Genomic DNA, 18,619 nt, shown 5'->3' on the forward strand with positions numbered 1-18,619 from the left:
TCCTATTTGCTTTTCTCTCCATTTCCCATCCAGTCTTACTCTTTCCTGCTATTTCTGTCTCCCCCATAACCTCACTTTCTTTCTGTCGATTTCCTTGATTCTTTGACCCTCTATTGCTCTTAACTTTTATGCCTTCCAACCTTCTTTTCTTAAAAGGAGACTAAAACCATTAATAATAACTGGGCCCCCATCCAGAACTGCACCACGTGGACCGCTTAAACAATGCTGTTTTCTCTACCTTGTTCTGTAGGGCAGCAGGGTTGACAGGCACCACCTTTTGCCACTTCAGGGCCTTTTCTTGAAATATTTTAGTAGGAGAATGTACAGCTAAAGCCAATGTGAACCTGTGCATGCTCAGTATTTGTGACTGCTCAGAAGAAGACCTGAAGCGGCAAGAGATGGCCTTTATAGAACAAGGTAACCTTGTTTAGAGGGACCTATGTGGTGCAGTTCAAGAAGTGGAAGGGAGGGCACAAGGGGGTGGAAGTTATTACTAAGGGTTTTGTTCTCATAGAAGTGTTTTATGTCTCTCATAAAGGGTTGAAACACCTTCCTTCTCGTTCACAAAAGACGTTCAAGCTAGTGAGCAATCTGCTTCTCCTGCTAAAGCTTAATACTGATTTGAAACGTATCTTCATGTTCCAATTGAATATTTCTGTATTTATAGCATGCAATCCTCTGAATAGAATTAGTACCAGAAAATAAACATAAGATTAATAAATATTAAGCTTAGCATTACTGCAGAAAATCTATGAACATGCTATAGGGTGGCATTTAACATTTTCATTTAGTATTAAACAAATAAGGCACAGACATGTTGTGTATCAGATAAGGAAAGTAATATCGCTGCAGATGCACTAGTTTTTATTACATGTTAGATGGAGCTTCTGCTCTTTCACAGCACTCTGAACAGTGAACTACTAACTGCTCAACCAGCAACACCCTTCAGATCAAAATAGGATAGGACATTTTTACAAACAAATGTAGCACACCCTTGAGTGTACTTTTGCTGTGTATTAAGGCTGTGTGTGACCAGGCTAACACTGCTTGTAGTGTGCCCCAGACCCCCAGTGTACCCGTGCAACTCCCTGCAACTCCCGGTACCTGGAGTAGATCAATGCAGCAGGATATTCAGCCAGACAGTTTCTTTGCAGTAAACTATAACTTGTTTATTAACAGAGAACAGTGGCAAGGTTGTAGTTCACAAGCACTTCGATGTTCACAGTAATTATAGAGTAGCTTCAAACAGTAGTATTCCCTCCAGGGAGGCAAGGTGCAGCAGACGGCTAATATTCAATATATATCAAAGTTACAGCAACAATAGACTTGGGGAATAGTTACCACTCTCACTGGGCACTATCCCTTTGGTGAAGCACTAAGGCATGGGTTTCTCAGCCTGAGGTCTTGTGTCTTGGCACCGGACTTGATCCTCACCTCACCCACTGTATTCAGCCTGGGATCTTGGGTCTTGGTATCCTATCTGGTCCTCAACTCACCCACTGTAGTCCCTACACTAGTGGTTCAAATACCACGGGGTCCTAACCCCACTATTTCTCCTCGTTGGAGCCACATCTGCTCACTAGCTACCCTGTGCTGACTTTCACTCCTAGAGCGACTATTACTGTAATACTATCACTATCTTACACTTAACTAACGTTCCTGGCAGACCTGGACCTGTAGTACCTCACACTGAGGCAAAGTCCCAGGACAGACCCAGACCGCATGGTGCTAAACCCTTTTATATTATCAAACAGTGCCATCTAGTGGACAATCCCCAGGTACTAGTGTGGACCCAGCTAGGGACATAGCTGCCTGAGTTAACTAAAGGACCCTTAGGTGTCCAAATACTAAAGAGGAATGCCTGAGATAAATACACCCAAATCTCAGGGTCTCTACATTCTCCCCCCACTTAGAAACGTCAACGTCCCCGTTGACAAACTAAACAGTTACTCTCAAGTGCACAATAAATCACATTTTAAATAACATTTACTATTTGTACATCACGCTTCAACAGCCTCTCCAGAGGACTGCCCATGGTACAATGGATCCCGTAAACAAAATATTGCAAACATGCATTTTTCCTGAGCACTGTATCAATACTTAAAATGCAACCTCATACTGGGTCCACGGCCGTGGCCCTAAATCCTATTACCTCGGGATTAACCCTACTATTACCAACACTGTACTTAAATCGTGTATTCACATTTCTTTTATTTATGCACTTAGGAGGGAAAAAGGGAATTGGGATTTTGGGACAAGTGTCCCTTAACTATTTACAGTCTTTGGGTTGTTTGCCAAAGTCCTCCTTCCAGGTGGGTGCGATTCACCCCTAGAGTGGCTTAAAATAAAGAACCCACTACAGAGTCCAACATGGTTTCAGTCATGCTGCAGGTCAAACCTGAATCTCCTTTCTTTATGAGTCCTGACTCCAGGGGAAGCCTCCCCAACTTGAAGTGTCTCAACCCAGAGGTTAATAACAAAAATACAGCTCCATTCCTTGAAGTCACTTGAAACAATAAACAAAGTGCAACCAAAAAAGACCTCCAGTGGTCAACTTTAACTTTAGCTGGGGGTGGTTACTTCACCCTCCCCCCACAACAGAAAACAGCACCCTCCTGGGTGTGGCAGGACCAAAGGTCACAGAACTCTATTACAGTCCCTGATCACCCTGAGGACTTACACCAGGTACATGAAACGCCGTTTAACATCCTCATAAGACGTGTAATATCTGGCATGAGGCTTCTCCACCTTCTGGCCTTGATCCCCAGTGACTTCCACACTGAACAGCCTCGGGATAGGATTGTACCGGCCGCTGCTGTGGACTGCGTGCTTCAGCACGGTGCGGCCCCACCACCATTCCTGCTCCAACATGCGGACATATTCCCAAGCCTGCACTCTCTTGGGCCTTTCTGGGTGTAACAGAATATTAGGGGGCATTTTCTCCTTCATGGTGATTTCTTCCACCACCCAGTCATCCAACTCATTTTCCACCCTCTCATATACCCAAAGAGGGGCATATGGCATGTAATACCCCCAGAGTCGGTTCACCCGGAAATTGATGACTCTCTGGATGCGAGACACCGATTTGAATATGGTGGGATCAGCCCTACCAGGCAACACCCAAAAGTTATTTTCCTCCTCAGGACTGACTTTCGGCGGGGCCCAGAAGCTTGGGGGAAGTTTAAACATAGGCTCTGCTGCCGCCCCTCCTTGTTCCTCTGGTTCCGCCTCATATTCCTCCCAGCCAGGTGCCGGTTCACCTGTATATACACTACCCCCTTCGGCCGAAAGGGGTACACCACCCGTGGGCACTTTTCCTTCCTTTAACCCCTTCAGGTAGAATATCGGGGCCAGCACCTCTTCCTGCCCGGATTCCACATATGCCAGGGTGGATTTAGGCATCCCCCCATCTGAACTTGTCCCTCCGCTGGACACCCCCCGTGTCGAAGAGCGGCCACGTGGTCCCCGGGCCCTAGGGGACCTACCCCGAACTTGAACCGGACTCTCTGGCTAACGGGAGCATTAGAGTCTCCTTCTGCTGGCTTCCGCACTTCAGCAGAGGCGGGGGTAGTAGCGGGCAAAGCCTTTGGAGTTTGGCTCACAGGAGTGGAGGGTGAGATAGGAAGCGCGGGTGGCGCGGGTAGGGCAATGGCACTTTCCTCCCCTTTGCTGGTGGCTAGGGTTTCACTAGGGGTGCCCTGGCCTGGACTTCCGCTAACCCGGGCTCGGGTGCGGACAATTCCCCGCTCACCTTCCCATCTCCTCCTGTGGCTGGGGATGGCACCGGATCAGTCGGGCCCGGAGTGCTAGGCCTGGACACAACCGGGTCTTTGGTGTCGCTTTCCTTCTCCGGCCCAGCATCTCGATCTCTCACTCTAGTCGCCAGGAGGGCCATCACTGCTCCGGGAGTACCTGACTTTGACTCGTCCAGCAGCGGCCCGATCCAGCAAGGTCGTTGACACTTTGGGCATACGGAGGCAATCTGTTTCAACTCCGCATAAACCACGGCGCTGCAGCCGCCACAAATAGGAACCAAGGTAGGGTCCCCCTCATCCGTCATATCAGCCGCGAACAGTCCTGCCCAAAAATAGCGATAGCCGGCATCCAGCAGCATGACTCCAGTGGGTCTCTCCGGCAGTGACCGGTAACTGGCTTGGTCACTATCCGACATCTTGGCTTCCGACTTGCCTCTATGACACCGTAGACAGAGCTCTGATACTGCGTCTGCTCCGCTCACTAGCTGGTCTCACACTGCCCTTCCAAGATGGCTGCCGTGACACCAACAGCCAGACCACTCCTTCCCACTAGGCGCCAAAATTTCCCGTACTGTCATTGGTTGGTAACACACCTCCTGATCTCGGGGAGGGGTGGCTAAACAGGGTGGTACGGCTGTCTATTCGGCTCACGTCACTCACCACAGTTTCGCGCCTTTCCTCTGGCGCCAATTTACACAATCCGGATTGGCTCTCCCCACCAGTCTAATCACAGGCTTTTCAATCAGCCTCTGCCTCCACAAGGCAACAGTAATTTAGAGAGGTCGGAATTCAGGCTGCAAGCTGCGCTAGGCCCCAGATGCCTTTTTCCTCTCTGGTCCGGCACTGCAGCGCCTGTCACACTTTCTCTCACACAGCAATGAGTTCAATAAAGATGATCCCGGACGAGCCCCCAAATGTAGCACACCCTTGAGTGTACTTTTGCTGTGTATTAAGGCTGTGTGTGACCAGGCTAACACTGCTTGTAGTGTGCCCCAGACCCCCAGTGTACCCGTGCAACTCCCGGTACCTGGAGTAGATCAATGCAGCAGGATATTCAGCCAGACAGTTTCTTTGCAGTAAACTATAACTTGTTTATTAACAGAGAACAGTGGCAAGGTTGTAGTTCACAAGCACTTCGATGTTCACAGTAATTATAGAGTAGCTTCAAACAGTAGTATTCCCTCCAGGGAGGCAAGGTGCAGCAGACGGCTAATATTCAATATATATCAAAGTTACAGCAACAATAGACTTGGGGAATAGATACCACTCTCACTGGGCACTATCCCTTTGGTGAAGCATTAAGGCATGGGTTTCTCAGCCTGAGGTCTTGTATCTTGGCACCGGACTTGATCCTCACCTCACCCACTGTATTCAGCCTGGGATCTTGGGTCTTGGTATCCTATCTGGTCCTCAACTCACCCACTGTAGTCCCTACACTAGTGGTTCAAATACCACGGGGTCCTAACCCCACTATTTCTCCTCGTTGGAGCCACATCTGCTCACTAGCTACCCTGTGCTGACTTTCACTCCTAGAGCGACTATTACTGTAATACTATCACTATCTTACACTTAACTAACGTTCCTGGCAGACCTGGACCTGTAGTACCTCACACTGAGGCAAAGTCCCAGGACAGACCCAGACCGCATGGTGCTAAACCCTTTTATATTATCAAACAGTGCCATCTAGTGGACAATCCCCAGGTACTAGTGTGGACCCAGCTAGGGACATAGCTGCCTGAGTTAACTAAAGGACCCTTAGGTGTCCAAATACTAAAGAGGAATGCCTGAGATAAATACACCCAAATCTCAGGGTCTCTACACATACATTTATTATATTAACTATACTTAGTCTGTGTCTTACTAGGCCCTATAACTCCCCACAACTGCTACTCCCTCTATAATAATAACGCAAACATTCTCAAAATTGAATTATAGAGCGTAATATGAGCCATACTGGATGCATCATCCATGCTGGGCAGTCTGGACAAAGTAGCCGTTTGGGCGGATAGTAGGTTGTTACGATTCAGTGTAGAGATGTGGGACTTTCAAAATATGCAGGTATTAATGGGATAAACAAATCCTACAGATAGACCTAGAAGTAGCCATAGATAAAGTAGAAAATGTACAGAAAATCTACAGCCTGGGATAATGGCCTCCTGCTTGTCTACATATAGTATAATTATAATATTTAACTGGCCCAAGCAATATCAGTATGAATATTAGTCAAGGCAGTCTTTCTACATGTTTTTTTATTCGCATGACACAAGAATTTAACAGGAATTTATGTTGTGGCAAGTGAGTTTGATCCCTTTCTTCTGACTCTCCCCTTTTCTTCTTTATTTGCTCAGTAGCTTCTTTCTGTATTTCTTACCCTCTGGATCCCAGAAATCTTTCCTCTGCTCCTCTTTTTTCTGCAACTACCCTAATGCCTGTTGGGAATTTCTACCCACCCGGAGTGTGATTTTTATAATGTTCCAAAAGGTAAACCATTATCTTATTGTGGTTAATGACTCACTCCCCATGTTGGTTCTTGGGCAAGGCAGTTCTCATCTTGTCTGTGGGACAAGTAATTAAATATAATTAGCACATTTTATCCATTTTAAGACTTATATAAGAGAAATAGCTATACTGCGATGATACCAGGTCCCTGAGCAAATTTGAACCAATCAGGCACTGACTACAACATGATGTAATAAATAACACTATCATAGATACATACATTCCTTGTGCTTTTGGGTGACGGAACACATGGCACTTTGTGATAAATCACCTGAAAAATACCTTTTTATTTTGGGAAAGGGGAAAAGCCATTCCGCCCTCGAGAACAGTGTTTTGAGATGCAGGTAGTGCGATTTCCCACAGGAGTGACAAAGTGGCCCATGCACCATCACCCTCTGTAAATCTGTAAATCATCCAAATGCATTAAAGCTCCCGATAAAGATTGTACCAGCACCTGTTAATTATGTGTTTTAGACTGCTTAAAAGAGTGGCCTTCAAAGAACCATGTGCCATTAGCCGTAAAAACTATTTTAATTTGGAAACTGTAGTCTTCTAATTGAAGATTCTAAAAATAACTTGGGTAAGAAAGCTGAGCAGGTTCATTATGCAGATAAGCCACACTCAATTAACTTTTGCAAAATATTAGAATCAAAATATTCTGTTCTCTTCTTTGGTCTGGCTGTGTAACTCACTCCCATGATTCCCTGGCACCTGACACAACTTTGATTTTATAATTTATTGTGCTCCAGGCAGTAGATAAAGTAGATAGACCCCCTGTTTAGTCCATGTTTTGATGTATGGAAATGTTTTTTACAGGTGTAACACTATTTTTAATTCCAGTGCTAGTGATGGGCAAATCTGTCCGGTTTCGCTTCGCCCAAAAATTAGCGACACCACGAAAAAATTTGAGAAACACAGTGAAGTCAATGGGCGAATATTTTGTCGAAATGCATAAAAGTCAATGGACGTCCGAATAATTATGACGCGTGACAATCTTTATGCATGCAGCAATTTTGACGTGCAATAAATTTTTTTTGTTGCAGTGAATTTTTGACGCAGTTTCAGGACAATATTTGTGGGGGCCTTACCATTCGCTGTTACATCTATATATTCAGATATGTACAATATATAGATGATACATCTTTCTGCTACTCTTTAACATGAGATCATTAACATGTTGAAGACAGGGTACCAACAGTGCTCCCCATCCATTTGGTTGCATGAATTGGAATGTTCTCCCCATGTTTGCTCTCTGTAAGCATGTTGAGGCTGCATAAATAAAGAAGGATGGTGGCTCAGTAAGTAGTGCTGCTGCCTTGTGTTCCATGGGTAACATCTTCCAAGGTTGTAGCTCTCTGTAATGGTTTTTTTATGTACTTCGTCATCATCTCTACGTTAAGTGTTTCCCGATAAAATTAAATTATAGTAATGGACTAGCTCAGTTTGGGTTTCTGCAGTATAGTACTTAGTTCTTAGCTTAAGAGCCATTAGCTGTACTATTTGTAAGCAGTTTCTCCCCTGGCTGTTTTTCACTATATATTCTTAAAGGATAATAATTATTGTTGTTGATTATTGTTTGTTGGGTGCTACATTGCTGTGTTTAAAAAAGTGGCTGTAGGATAGCAGGTATAGTAGTGAGAGATGGTGCCTATAGTAACAGTGGGATAATAGTCTCTGGGAAGGGACTGTGGCTGTGGGATAGCAGGTATAGTAGGGAGAGATGGTGCCTATAGTAACAGTGGGATAATAGTCTCTGGGAAGGGAGTGTGACTGTGGGATAGCAGGTATAGTAGGGAGAGATGGCGCCTATAGTAACAGTGGGATAATAGTCTCTGGGAAGGGACTGTGGCTGTGGGATAGCAGGTATAGTAGGAAGAGATGGTGCCTATAGTAACAGTGGGATAATAGTCTCTGGGAAGGGACTGTGACTGTGGTATAGCAGGTATAGTAGGGAGAGATAGTGCCTATAGTAATAGTGGGATAATAGTCTCTGGGAAGGGACTGTGACTGTGGGATAGCAGGTATAGTAGGGGGAGATGGTGCCTATAGTAAAAGTGGGATAATAGTCTCTGGGAAGGGAGTGTGACTGTGGGATAGCAGGTATAGTAGGGAGAGATGGCGCCTATAGTAACAGTGGGATAATAGTCTCTGGGAAGGGACTGTGACTGTGGTATAGCAGGTATAGTAGGGAGAGATAGTGCCTATAGTAACAGTGGGATAATAGTCTCTGGGAAGGGACTGTGACTGTGGGATAGCAGGTATAGTAGGGGGAGATGGTGCCTATAGTAACAGTGGATAATAATCTCTGGGAATGGACTGTGACTGTGGGCTAGCAGGTATAGTAGGGAGAGATGGTGCCTATAGTAACAGTGGGATAATAGTCTCTGGGAAGGGACTGTGGCTGTGGTATAGCAGGTATAGTAGGGAGAGATAGTGCCTATAGTAACAGTGGGATAATAGTCTCTGGGAAGGGACTGTGACTGTGGGATAGCAGGTATAGTAGGGGGAGATGGTGCCTATAGTAACAGTGGATAATAATCTCTGGGAAGGGACTGTGACTGTGGGCTAGCAGGTATAGTAGGGAGAGATGGTGCCTATAGTAACAGTGGGATAATAGTCTCTGGGAAGGGACTGTGACTGTGGGATAGCAGGTATAGTAGGGAGAGATGGTGCCTATAGTAATAGTGGGATAATAGTCTCTGGGAAGGGACTGTGACTGTGGGATAGCAGGTATAGTAGGGGGAGATGGTGCCTATAGTAACAGTGGATAATAATCTCTGGGAATGGACTGTGAGTGAGGGCTAGCAGGTATAGTAGGGAGAGATGGTGCCTATAGTAACAGTGGGATAATAGTCTCTGGGAAGGGACTGTGGCTGTGGGATAGCAGGTATAGTAGGGAGAGATGGTGCCTATAGTAACAGTGGGATAATAGTCTCTGGGAAGGGACTTTGACTGTGGGATAGCAGGTATAGTAGGGAGAGATGGCGCCTATAGTAACAGTGGGATAATAGTCTCTGGGAAGGGACTGTGACTGTGTTATAGCAGGTATAGAAGGGAGAGATAGTGCCTATAGTAACAGTGGGATAATAGTCTCTGGGAAGGGACTGTGACTGTGGGATAGCAGGTATAGTAGGGGGAGATGGTGCCTATAGTAACAGTGGATAATAATCTCTGGGAATGGACTGTGACTGTGGGCTAGCAGGTATAGTAGGGAGAGATGGTGCCTATAGTAACAGTGGGATAATAGTCTCTGGGAAGGGACTGTGGCTGTGGTATAGCAGGTATAGTAGGGAGGGATAGTGCCTATAGTAACAGTGGGATAATAGTCTCTGGGAAGGGACTGTGACTGTGGGATAGCAGGTATAGTAGGGGGAGATGGTGCCTATAGTAACAGTGGATAATAATCTCTGGGAATGAACTGTGACTGTGGGCTAGCAGGTATAGTAGGGAGAGATGGTGCCTATAGTAACAGTGGGATAATAGTCTCTGGGAAGGGAGTGTGACTGTGGGATAGCAGGTATAGTAGGGAGAGATGGCGCCTATAGTAACAGTGGGATAATAGTCTCTGGGAAGGGACTGTGACTGTGGTATAGCAGGTATAGTAGGGAGAGATAGTGCCTATAGTAACAGTGGGATAATAGTCTCTGGGAAGGGACTGTGACTGTGGGATAGCAGGTATAGTAGGGGGAGATGGTGCCTATAGTAACAGTGGATAATAATCTCTGGGAATGGACTGTGACTGTGGGCTAGCAGGTATAGTAGGGAGAGATGGTGCCTATAGTAACAGTGGGATAATAGTCTCTGGGAAGGGACTGTGGCTGTGGTATAGCAGGTATAGTAGGGAGAGATAGTGCCTATAGTAACAGTGGGATAATAGTCTCTGGGAAGGGACTGTGACTGTGGGATAGCAGGTATAGTAGGGGGAGATGGTGCCTATAGTAACAGTGGATAATAATCTCTGGGAAGGGACTGTGGCTGTGGGATAGCAGGTAGAGTAGGGAGAGATGGTGCCTATAGTAACAGTGGGATAATAGTCTCTGGGAAGGGACTGTGACTGTGGGATAGCAGGTATAGTAGGGGGAGATGGTGCCTATAGTAACAGTGGATAATAATCTCTGGGAATGGACTGTGACTGTGGGCTAGCAGGTATAGTAGGGAGAGATGGTGCCTATAGTAACAGTGGGATAATAGTCTCTGGGAAGGGACTGTGGCTGTGGTATAGCAGGTATAGTAGGGAGGGATAGTGCCTATAGTAACAGTGGGATAATAGTCTCTGGGAAGGGACTGTGACTGTGGGATAGCAGGTATAGTAGGGGGAGATGGTGCCTATAGTAACAGTGGATAATAATCTCTGGGAATGAACTGTGACTGTGGGCTAGCAGGTATAGTAGGGAGAGATGGTGCCTATAGTAACAGTGGGATAATAGTCTCTGGGAAGGGACTGTGACTGTGGGATAGCAGGTATAGTAGGGAGAGATGGTGCCTATAGTAACAGTGGGATAATAGTCTCTGGGAAGGGAGTGTGACTGTGGGATAGCAGGCATAGTAGGGGGAGATGGTGCCTATAGTAACAGTGGATAATAATCTCTGGGAATGGACTGTGAGTGTGGGCTAGCAGGTAAAGTAGGGAGAGATGGTGCCTATAGTAACAGTGGGATAATAGTCTCTGGGAAGGGAGTGTGACTGTGGGATAGCAGGTATAGTAGGGAGAGATGGGTCATATAGTAGCAGTGGGGATAAACTGACCTGTGCTCTTACCTTATATCTCCACAGGTGGCTGGGTGTCCGAGTGGAGTTTGTTGGAAATTGTGTGGTCCTGTTTGCTGCCCTGTTTGCAGTGATTGGCAGGGAGCACCTAAGCCCTGGCCTGGTGGGGCTGTCAGTGTCCTATGCGCTACAGGTATGTCTTGTTTTTTCTGTTAATTCCTAAAACAATAGTTAACAGTCACTAGTTGCATAAGATGCAACTGAAATAAGGAATGCTACTATTTAGCCCAGTTTTCTGTAATATGTTGGTTACATTGCTCTTTAGGGCTCATCACCATGGCCCAGTGAAATGCCCTTTGCATTAGATTAAATTAACCCAGAAAATGCAACTGAAATTGCCACAGAACAATATTTTGACTGCTTTAATCCTTAATGGTTTTATTCAATTTACTCTGTAGGTAACAATGTCTCTAAACTGGATGGTGAGGATGACTTCAGATCTGGAGACCAACATCGTTGCTGTGGAGAGAGTAAAGGAATATGCAGAGAACGAGACTGAGGTACATATATTACACTACACATCACACCCCACTCCCCCAGGTTCGTTCAGTTTTAGTTGCACTAAGCAATAACTGGTTAATTTGTAGGCACCCTGGCACATTGAAGATAAGAAACCATCAGAGGACTGGCCTAGCAAAGGGGAAGTTGAACTGACAAACTATTCAGTACGGTACAGAGCTGGTCTGGATCTGGTGCTCAAGAACCTACATCTCAAAGTAAATGGAGGAGAAAAGGTAAAGTAGAGCATGTTATGAATAAGAGAGACATTTCCACCTTAATGGGACATTCAGTTTTAATCTCCAGGTCAAATCAAATGAATAAACAACTCCCTCTTGCTTTGTGGTGGTGGCCCAGGCACTTTTAGGCTGGTGGCACACGGTAAGATTCGGGGGAGATTAGTCGGCCAGCAACAAACTTCCTCTTCTTCAGGCGACTAATCTACCCGAAATGCCTTCCGCCGGCAAGAATGCGGGATGGCATTTCCGAAGTCGCCAAAATTTCCTTGTGAAGCAACTTCAGATGACTCCAGAAAATGAAACATCGCACTGCCAATTCGAATTCTTGCCGTGGGAAGGCATTTGAGGAGATTAGTTTGCTGAAGAAGAGGAGATTTGTCACTGGGTGACTAAACTCCCCCAAATCTTACAGTGTGCCACCAGCCTAATTCCCATACAAGCAGTCTGCATGAAGCAACTTCGGGCGACTTCAGAAAACAAAGCACGACATATGCCACTCCGCTGGCAATTAAAATTCTTGCCAGCGGGAAGGCATTTTTGGGAGATTATTTGCCCAAAGAATAGATTTGTCGCTGGCCGTGTGCCACCATCCTAATTCCCATGCAAGCAGGCTGCATAAAGCATAGCGGGCATGACAGCATAGAGACAATAGAAAATAGGATTTTATAGGCATAGTTTCAACAGAAACATTCCATAATATTTCTCAGAGAGATGCAGAACACTTCTTTACTAAGTGCAGGGCACAGTGCAAAAATCTGGGGCAATCCAGCATATTTTTCAAACATTGCACCCTGCACTTTTCTAAATTTCTACGGGTCATTAAATGAGCCATCTGGGTTTTTTTTTTTAATCGTTTTTGTCTCAAACCATATCTTAGGTAGGAATTGTTGGCAGAACCGGAGCTGGGAAATCTTCAATGACACTTTGTTTGTTCAGGATTTTGGAAGCTGCAGAAGGAATCATTAAAATAGACGGTGTGAATATAGCAGAGATCGGTCTCCATGATCTTCGATCCATGCTTACTATCATTCCTCAGGTAAGGCACACCAATATAGACAACCCTATATACAGTATGCAAAGCAATTAACTAGATAGCGACAAGATACAACAATACCATATCTCATGGAGTCCTCTAAATTCTGAAAAAAACCCATATCAAGATAAGGCCATGCATTCAGCAGACCCTAGACTTGCTTAGAGAAGGTTACTTTCAGGAGATTTTGTGATTTTTTTTTTCCTGAAAAAAAGCTCTAAATTAGAATTTTATCAACAATAAAGACAGAGAAGATCCATAATAAAGGGTTGCTTTGTATAATATATCCTGCTACATTTTAGGACCCGGTACTCTTTTCTGGAACTTTGAGAATGAACCTCGATCCATTTAACAAGTACAGTGATGATGAGATCTGGAAGGCACTGGAGCTGTCAAACCTGAAGAAATTTGTTTCAGGACAACCTTCCCAACTAGAGTTTGAATGCTCGGAGGGTGGAGAAAATCTGAGGTTTGTTATGGAATTACTGTATATGTGATAAAAAAAAGTACCTATTTGTAACAACTAGGTATTGCTGCCCCGTCCGTCACAATTATGACCCTAAAGCACTAGCATACCTTTGGCTCTAGTCTTTGCTTCTCTCTTCGGTGCAAAATGTTGCTCCCATATTATTATACTGGAATTCTGGGAAGGAATGTTTCATTTTGGTAAAAAAAACATGGTGCAGATGTTCTTTAACTTTGCACACTGCTGTCATTGTGTTTAGGGTTCTTAAAACCTCAGTTGCATGAACTTTGCTTTAAATTTGGGTGCAGATTTATGAAATTCTGAACTAGCGAATCTATATAGACTCCCAGATTTACATTTTTTTCCAAGTTAGACTTGTCTTTCTATAATCCCACCAAGTTTGATATAAAACTGACTCATCCATCATGGGTATCATAAGTATCCATCCACATGAGTATCTATAGATATGAGTATCTATAGAGCCCTTTATATTAGATATGACTGCATACCTGTTCACACCACTAGTTTCCCCAAAGTATGTATCGGTAGTCTTCTTCATTCTCATGAAACCATGTCTTTGTAGGAGATAAAGTTGATGCATATAAAATATGCAACATCCTCTTGCACTTTTCTTTTGCAGTGTTGGGCAGAGACAGCTGGTGTGTTTGGCAAGGGCTCTTCTACGCAAAACCCGAATCCTTATCCTAGATGAAGCCACAGCCGCTATCGACTTGGAAACGGACGATCTCATACAAATGACTATTAGGACTCAGTTTGATGACTGCACTGTGCTAACCATCGCCCACCGGCTCAACACCATCATGGATTATACCAGGTTATTATTTTATTAGTTGTTATTAAATATTTACTGTTCTGCAAAAGCTTTGCTATTTCTCAAAAGGGAAAAGGATTACTTTAGATTTCTTTTAGGGGTTTTAAAAACATGTGATACTTTCTGTTCTGCATCTTTCTATAACCGAAATTCATTATCCTGCAGAAAGCCAAACCTTAGGCCTCATTGTTATCTAAATCTCTTTATTAGCCACAATGAATGGTTCATGTTTGAAGGCAAGGTTGTCTGCTTAGATGCCTGTGGTTGGATGTGTTCCCTAGAATAGTGGAAGTCTCCAACACACCACTACATGAATACTTGATCTAGTTCTTGAATGCCCCAGTTGCTCCAATCTGACATCACAAAGAAGCTTGTGCTATCCATCTTTTAGCAATAAATTCATGAATGCTTTTGCATTCAAGTTGTGAAATGTATAGTAAGTAAAATGACTCCAAAACCCCTGGTTTTTTTCTCGGTGTTCTGTTGGCTCACTCCATCATATTAATATTAAAACTAAATGGTGAATTGGCAAGAATGTTTTTAATCGTATGCAAGTTTGTTTTTTATTTTAAGTTGCCCTCAAACTTGCATAAAAAAAGGGGTAATTAAAAATGTGAACACTTCATTGCCATCTTTATAACAAAATCTTCTTGTTTTTTTTGTTTTTTTTGCTTCCTTACAGAGTGCTCGTTTTAGACAAAGGGAAAATCGCGGAATTTGACACTCCGACCAATCTTATAGATTCAAAGGGAATTTTTTATGGCATGGCAAAGGATGCCGGGTTAGCCTAATTTTTACTGTTATCACACGTATCGCCAAAATCATTTCAAGAGATGTCCGTACTGTACATACTATTTGGAAATCTGTTTATTTTTTAAATGTTTTTGTTATTACAGTTATAAAGATATAGGGCCAAACTATTTTGTATATAAGATATTGAGTTGTAATTGGAAACTCTACATTGGAAGAGAAAGGACAAAAGATTTTTATTCCTGCCTCTACAGATGGAATGTGCGTGCCGGAAAAAGTTATTTATAAGAAAAGAAAAAGACCTACATAAATAAATTATATTCAATTTTCTTATATTTCTAATTATGTTATTAACATTGCTAACAAAGGGCTTGTCCAACAAAAAGATATTTAGCTATGGAACAAATACCATAAAGCCATGCAGTAAAGGGATTTTGTATTTTTTTCCTTCTTGAGAAATATGCACTGTAAATCACATCCAACCACAATCATAGGACTGGCACTGAAAACATACTGAGGGTCATTCATAAACAGTGGGCACATTTGCAAATTTTCATCCGATTTTCACTATTTTTTCAGATTTTTCACAATTGTAATTCAGTTCTTAAATGAACCCTATGGTGGAGGCAAAGGGGAAGGCAGAATGTACAAAAGAGATGGGATGAAAACAGCAGAGCAGAATGATTAGCATGCATAAGAATGGACAGGGTGTTTAAAAGCATAAAAAATGTGAGCTTTGGTTCACCACTTCCAATCCTCCAGTGTCTTTACCAAGGAGATGCTCTGCTTAGGGGCAAATTTACTAACCTTCGAAGTTGCCCCAGAGTTGACTTCGCCACACTTCACTAGGCGTAGGTTCGCCAGGGCTGCGCAAATTCACGAAGATCCGAAGTTGCACTCAAGTTACCAAATGGACGTGTATGCTGCAGCAAATAAATAACACTACACAAGCACAGGGAAACTTAATAAAATGATATAGAGGTGTTCTAATGCCCTACACATGTGCCCACAGTATAATTTAGGTGCCATATGTTAACAAAAGAAGGGGGAAAGAGGGTACCCTAAAAAGTTTTTTCGATCTTTTTCAGCCTATCACCCTATAAAAAGTAAAAAACGCCAGCGTTTTCTGGGATTTAGAAAAATGTTCAACTTTTTTTTTTACAAACTCCTATCTTCTCTTTTGCACTTCGCTGGCCTGACCTGGCAAAGTAAATTCTGGCAAAAGAGGTAACATTCAGGAAAAAAAACATAGTAAATTTTCGTCATTTCGCCCCTTCGCCAGAGTGCAACTTCGCCTGGCATTAGGCTGCGAAGTTGCGCTAGTCTATTTACTTCGCTAGCGAATTTTTGCCAGGGAGACTTTTAGTAAATTGGCAAAGTGGCGAAATGACGTAACGCTGTCGAATTTTCGCTAGTGTTAGCCACTTCGCCGGTTAGTGAATTTGCACCTTAGTCTTGAGATCCAGTTCAGATGGTTGTCTCTGTTACAATCCAGCGGTGTGAGAGAGTTTTGAAAGGTACAGTAAAGTGTAGCCCACACAGTGTTTCCTCTTTCTTTTGGCAATATTCTCCTTTGTTTCTCTGCCCACCACCCCGGGATACACCCCACGCTAATCCCCCAAAAAACTGCATAAAAAAAAAACATGGTTAGAACATACTGTATGCAAGGAAAGATGGAGTAAACATGGCCTACAAACACAAAGAGCTGGCATAGACCTAGAGATCTTTCATAGAAAGAAACTCAAGATCTTCAGAAGATCTGCCAACCTCTGCTTTCTATGGGTGCCAAATTAAAGGAAAACTATACCCCCCAAACAATGTAGGTCTCTATAAAAAGATATTGCATAAAACAGCTCATATGTAAAATCCTGCTTCATGTAAATAAACCATTTTCATAATAATATACTTTTCTAGTAGTGATGGGCGAATTTATTCGCCAGGCACGAATTCGCGGTGAATTTGCTCGATTCGCCGACAGCGAATAAATTAGCGAAACGCCCACGAAATTTCACAGTTTCGCGAATTTTTCGCCATTTCGTGAATTTCGCAAATGTTTCGGCGAAGCGAAACGCCGCAAATTCGCCCATCACTATTTTCTAGTAGTTTGTACCATTGGGTAATCATACCGTATATACTCGTGTATAAGCCGACCCGTGTATAAGCCGAGGTACCTAATTTACCTAAGAAAACTGGAAAAATGTATTGACTCGTGTATAAGCTTAGGGGCCCCATGTCAGATTTCAAAATGTGAATGTGTAAATGTGTAATCATGTTTTATGGCATAGAAATCTATCTAAAACTATTTAAAAGAGCCTCCCCATAATTCCATCAGCAGGAACATGACACTGCAAAAATATGCTTACCCTGAGAAGGATCAGTGTGGGCCAGGTTATAAATAGCCATTGAACCTCACATACTGGCACCCAGTACATTTGAATGTTGGAGTTCCCTGTGACTCCCACCATAAGTCACAAGCTTGGCATGTTTCTATCTGACAACAGCAAGAACTTGCCAGGCAGCATTGTTCTCCGCCCTCTGATGACAGAATGAAAGGGGAGTGACAAGGCAATTTATATGTACATGTACAGCTCCACAGATAGCACTCTGCTGCTGGCAAACTTGGAATCAAGCTTTAGGACCTTTTAACAATGGCCGCCAGGGGCCCTGTGAAAGAGCTGCAGGACGGTTCACTGTGTCCACTCTCCGGGCGGCGCGTCCTTCCCTGCCGGCGTAGATACCGTAGATATGCCCAGCAGTGCGACCCCCTGTGACCCGGCCCCAGCAGGACTGTCTGTGACGCCGCCCGGAGCAGGTCCAGGAGCTCCGGGCGGCGCGTCCTTCCCTGCCGGCGTTCGCTCCCAAAATGGCGGCGCCCATGGCCGCCACGTGGGTAGCGGCCGGCGCCGCTACCCACGTGGCGGCCATGGGCGCCGCCATTTTGGGAGCGAACGCCGGCAGGGAAGGACGCGCCGCCCGGAGCTCCTGGACCTGCTCCGGGCGGCGTCACAGACAGTCCTGCTGGGGCCGGGTCACAGGGGGTCGCACTGCTGGGCATATCTACGGTATGACCCGTGTATAAGCCGAGGTTGAGTTTTTCAGCACATTTTGGGTGCTGAAAAACTCGGCTTATACGCGAGTATATACGGTAAATAGAGAATTGCCATTTTAAAAAATAAGGGCCGCCCCCTGGGATCATAGGATTCACTGTACTCACAAACATACCAACAAACCATACATGTTGGGTCACATGAGCCAATTAACAGACAGAGTTGTGTCTTTTGCTTCCACACTTCTTCCTGTTACAGTTAGAGTTGTAGTATTTCTGGTCAGGTGATCTCAGAGGCAGCACACAGACCATCACGAAATGGTGGCTCAATGCAAGAGATGTAAAAGGGCAATATTTACTTAAATATATATTCCAGTTTGGTAAGATTCTTTAATATGCCACTTAATATGATATGAACTATCTGTTGCTTAAGTGTTCATTTTGGGGGTATAGTTTTCCTTTAAGAAATGATGATAATATAGTCAAACAGAGAGCTCCTTTTGACTATTGCTTCTGTGTGACTATTGCTTCTGTATTGCACATATGTGTTGCCATAAAGTGGTAACATACAAATGATAACCCCATGTACTACATTTTGTTGTCAGGTGGTGACACCTGGCAGCAAACATAGCAGAAAGTCAAAGTACAGTGATATTCTGTTCTGAATGCAATAATCATTAAATTCCATATACTGTAGCTATATATGTGTCTACAATAATAACACTCTTTCAAAA

General features: G+C 44.0%; 1 protein-coding gene across 3 annotated transcripts in view; it reads left to right on the forward strand.

The window, feature by feature from the left end:
* abcc3.S (ATP binding cassette subfamily C member 3 S homeolog) overlaps positions 1-15,553 on the forward strand; it is a 53,136-nt gene extending 37,583 nt beyond the window's left edge. For 2 of the 3 annotated variants that reach the window (XM_041578717.1, XM_041578720.1), the window contains 7 exons: positions 11,028-11,154; positions 11,420-11,521; positions 11,609-11,755; positions 12,636-12,794; positions 13,094-13,260; positions 13,898-14,092; positions 14,772-15,552. In XM_041578717.1, coding sequence (XP_041434651.1) covers positions 11,028-11,154; positions 11,420-11,521; positions 11,609-11,755; positions 12,636-12,794; positions 13,094-13,260; positions 13,898-14,092; positions 14,772-14,880 — 1,006 coding nt within the window. In that variant the 3' untranslated portion in view covers positions 14,881-15,552. Of the gene's footprint in view, positions 1-11,027; positions 11,155-11,419; positions 11,522-11,608; positions 11,756-12,635; positions 12,795-13,093; positions 13,261-13,897; positions 14,093-14,771 lie in introns of all 3 variants that reach the window. The other variant, XM_041578719.1, reaches the window with a different exon arrangement.
* The last annotated feature ends 3,066 nt before the right edge of the window (positions 15,554-18,619 follow it).

This window comes from Xenopus laevis, chromosome 9_10S (genome assembly GCF_017654675.1).
Source record: "Xenopus laevis strain J_2021 chromosome 9_10S, Xenopus_laevis_v10.1, whole genome shotgun sequence".
NCBI classification, from domain to species: domain Eukaryota; kingdom Metazoa; phylum Chordata; class Amphibia; order Anura; family Pipidae; genus Xenopus; species Xenopus laevis.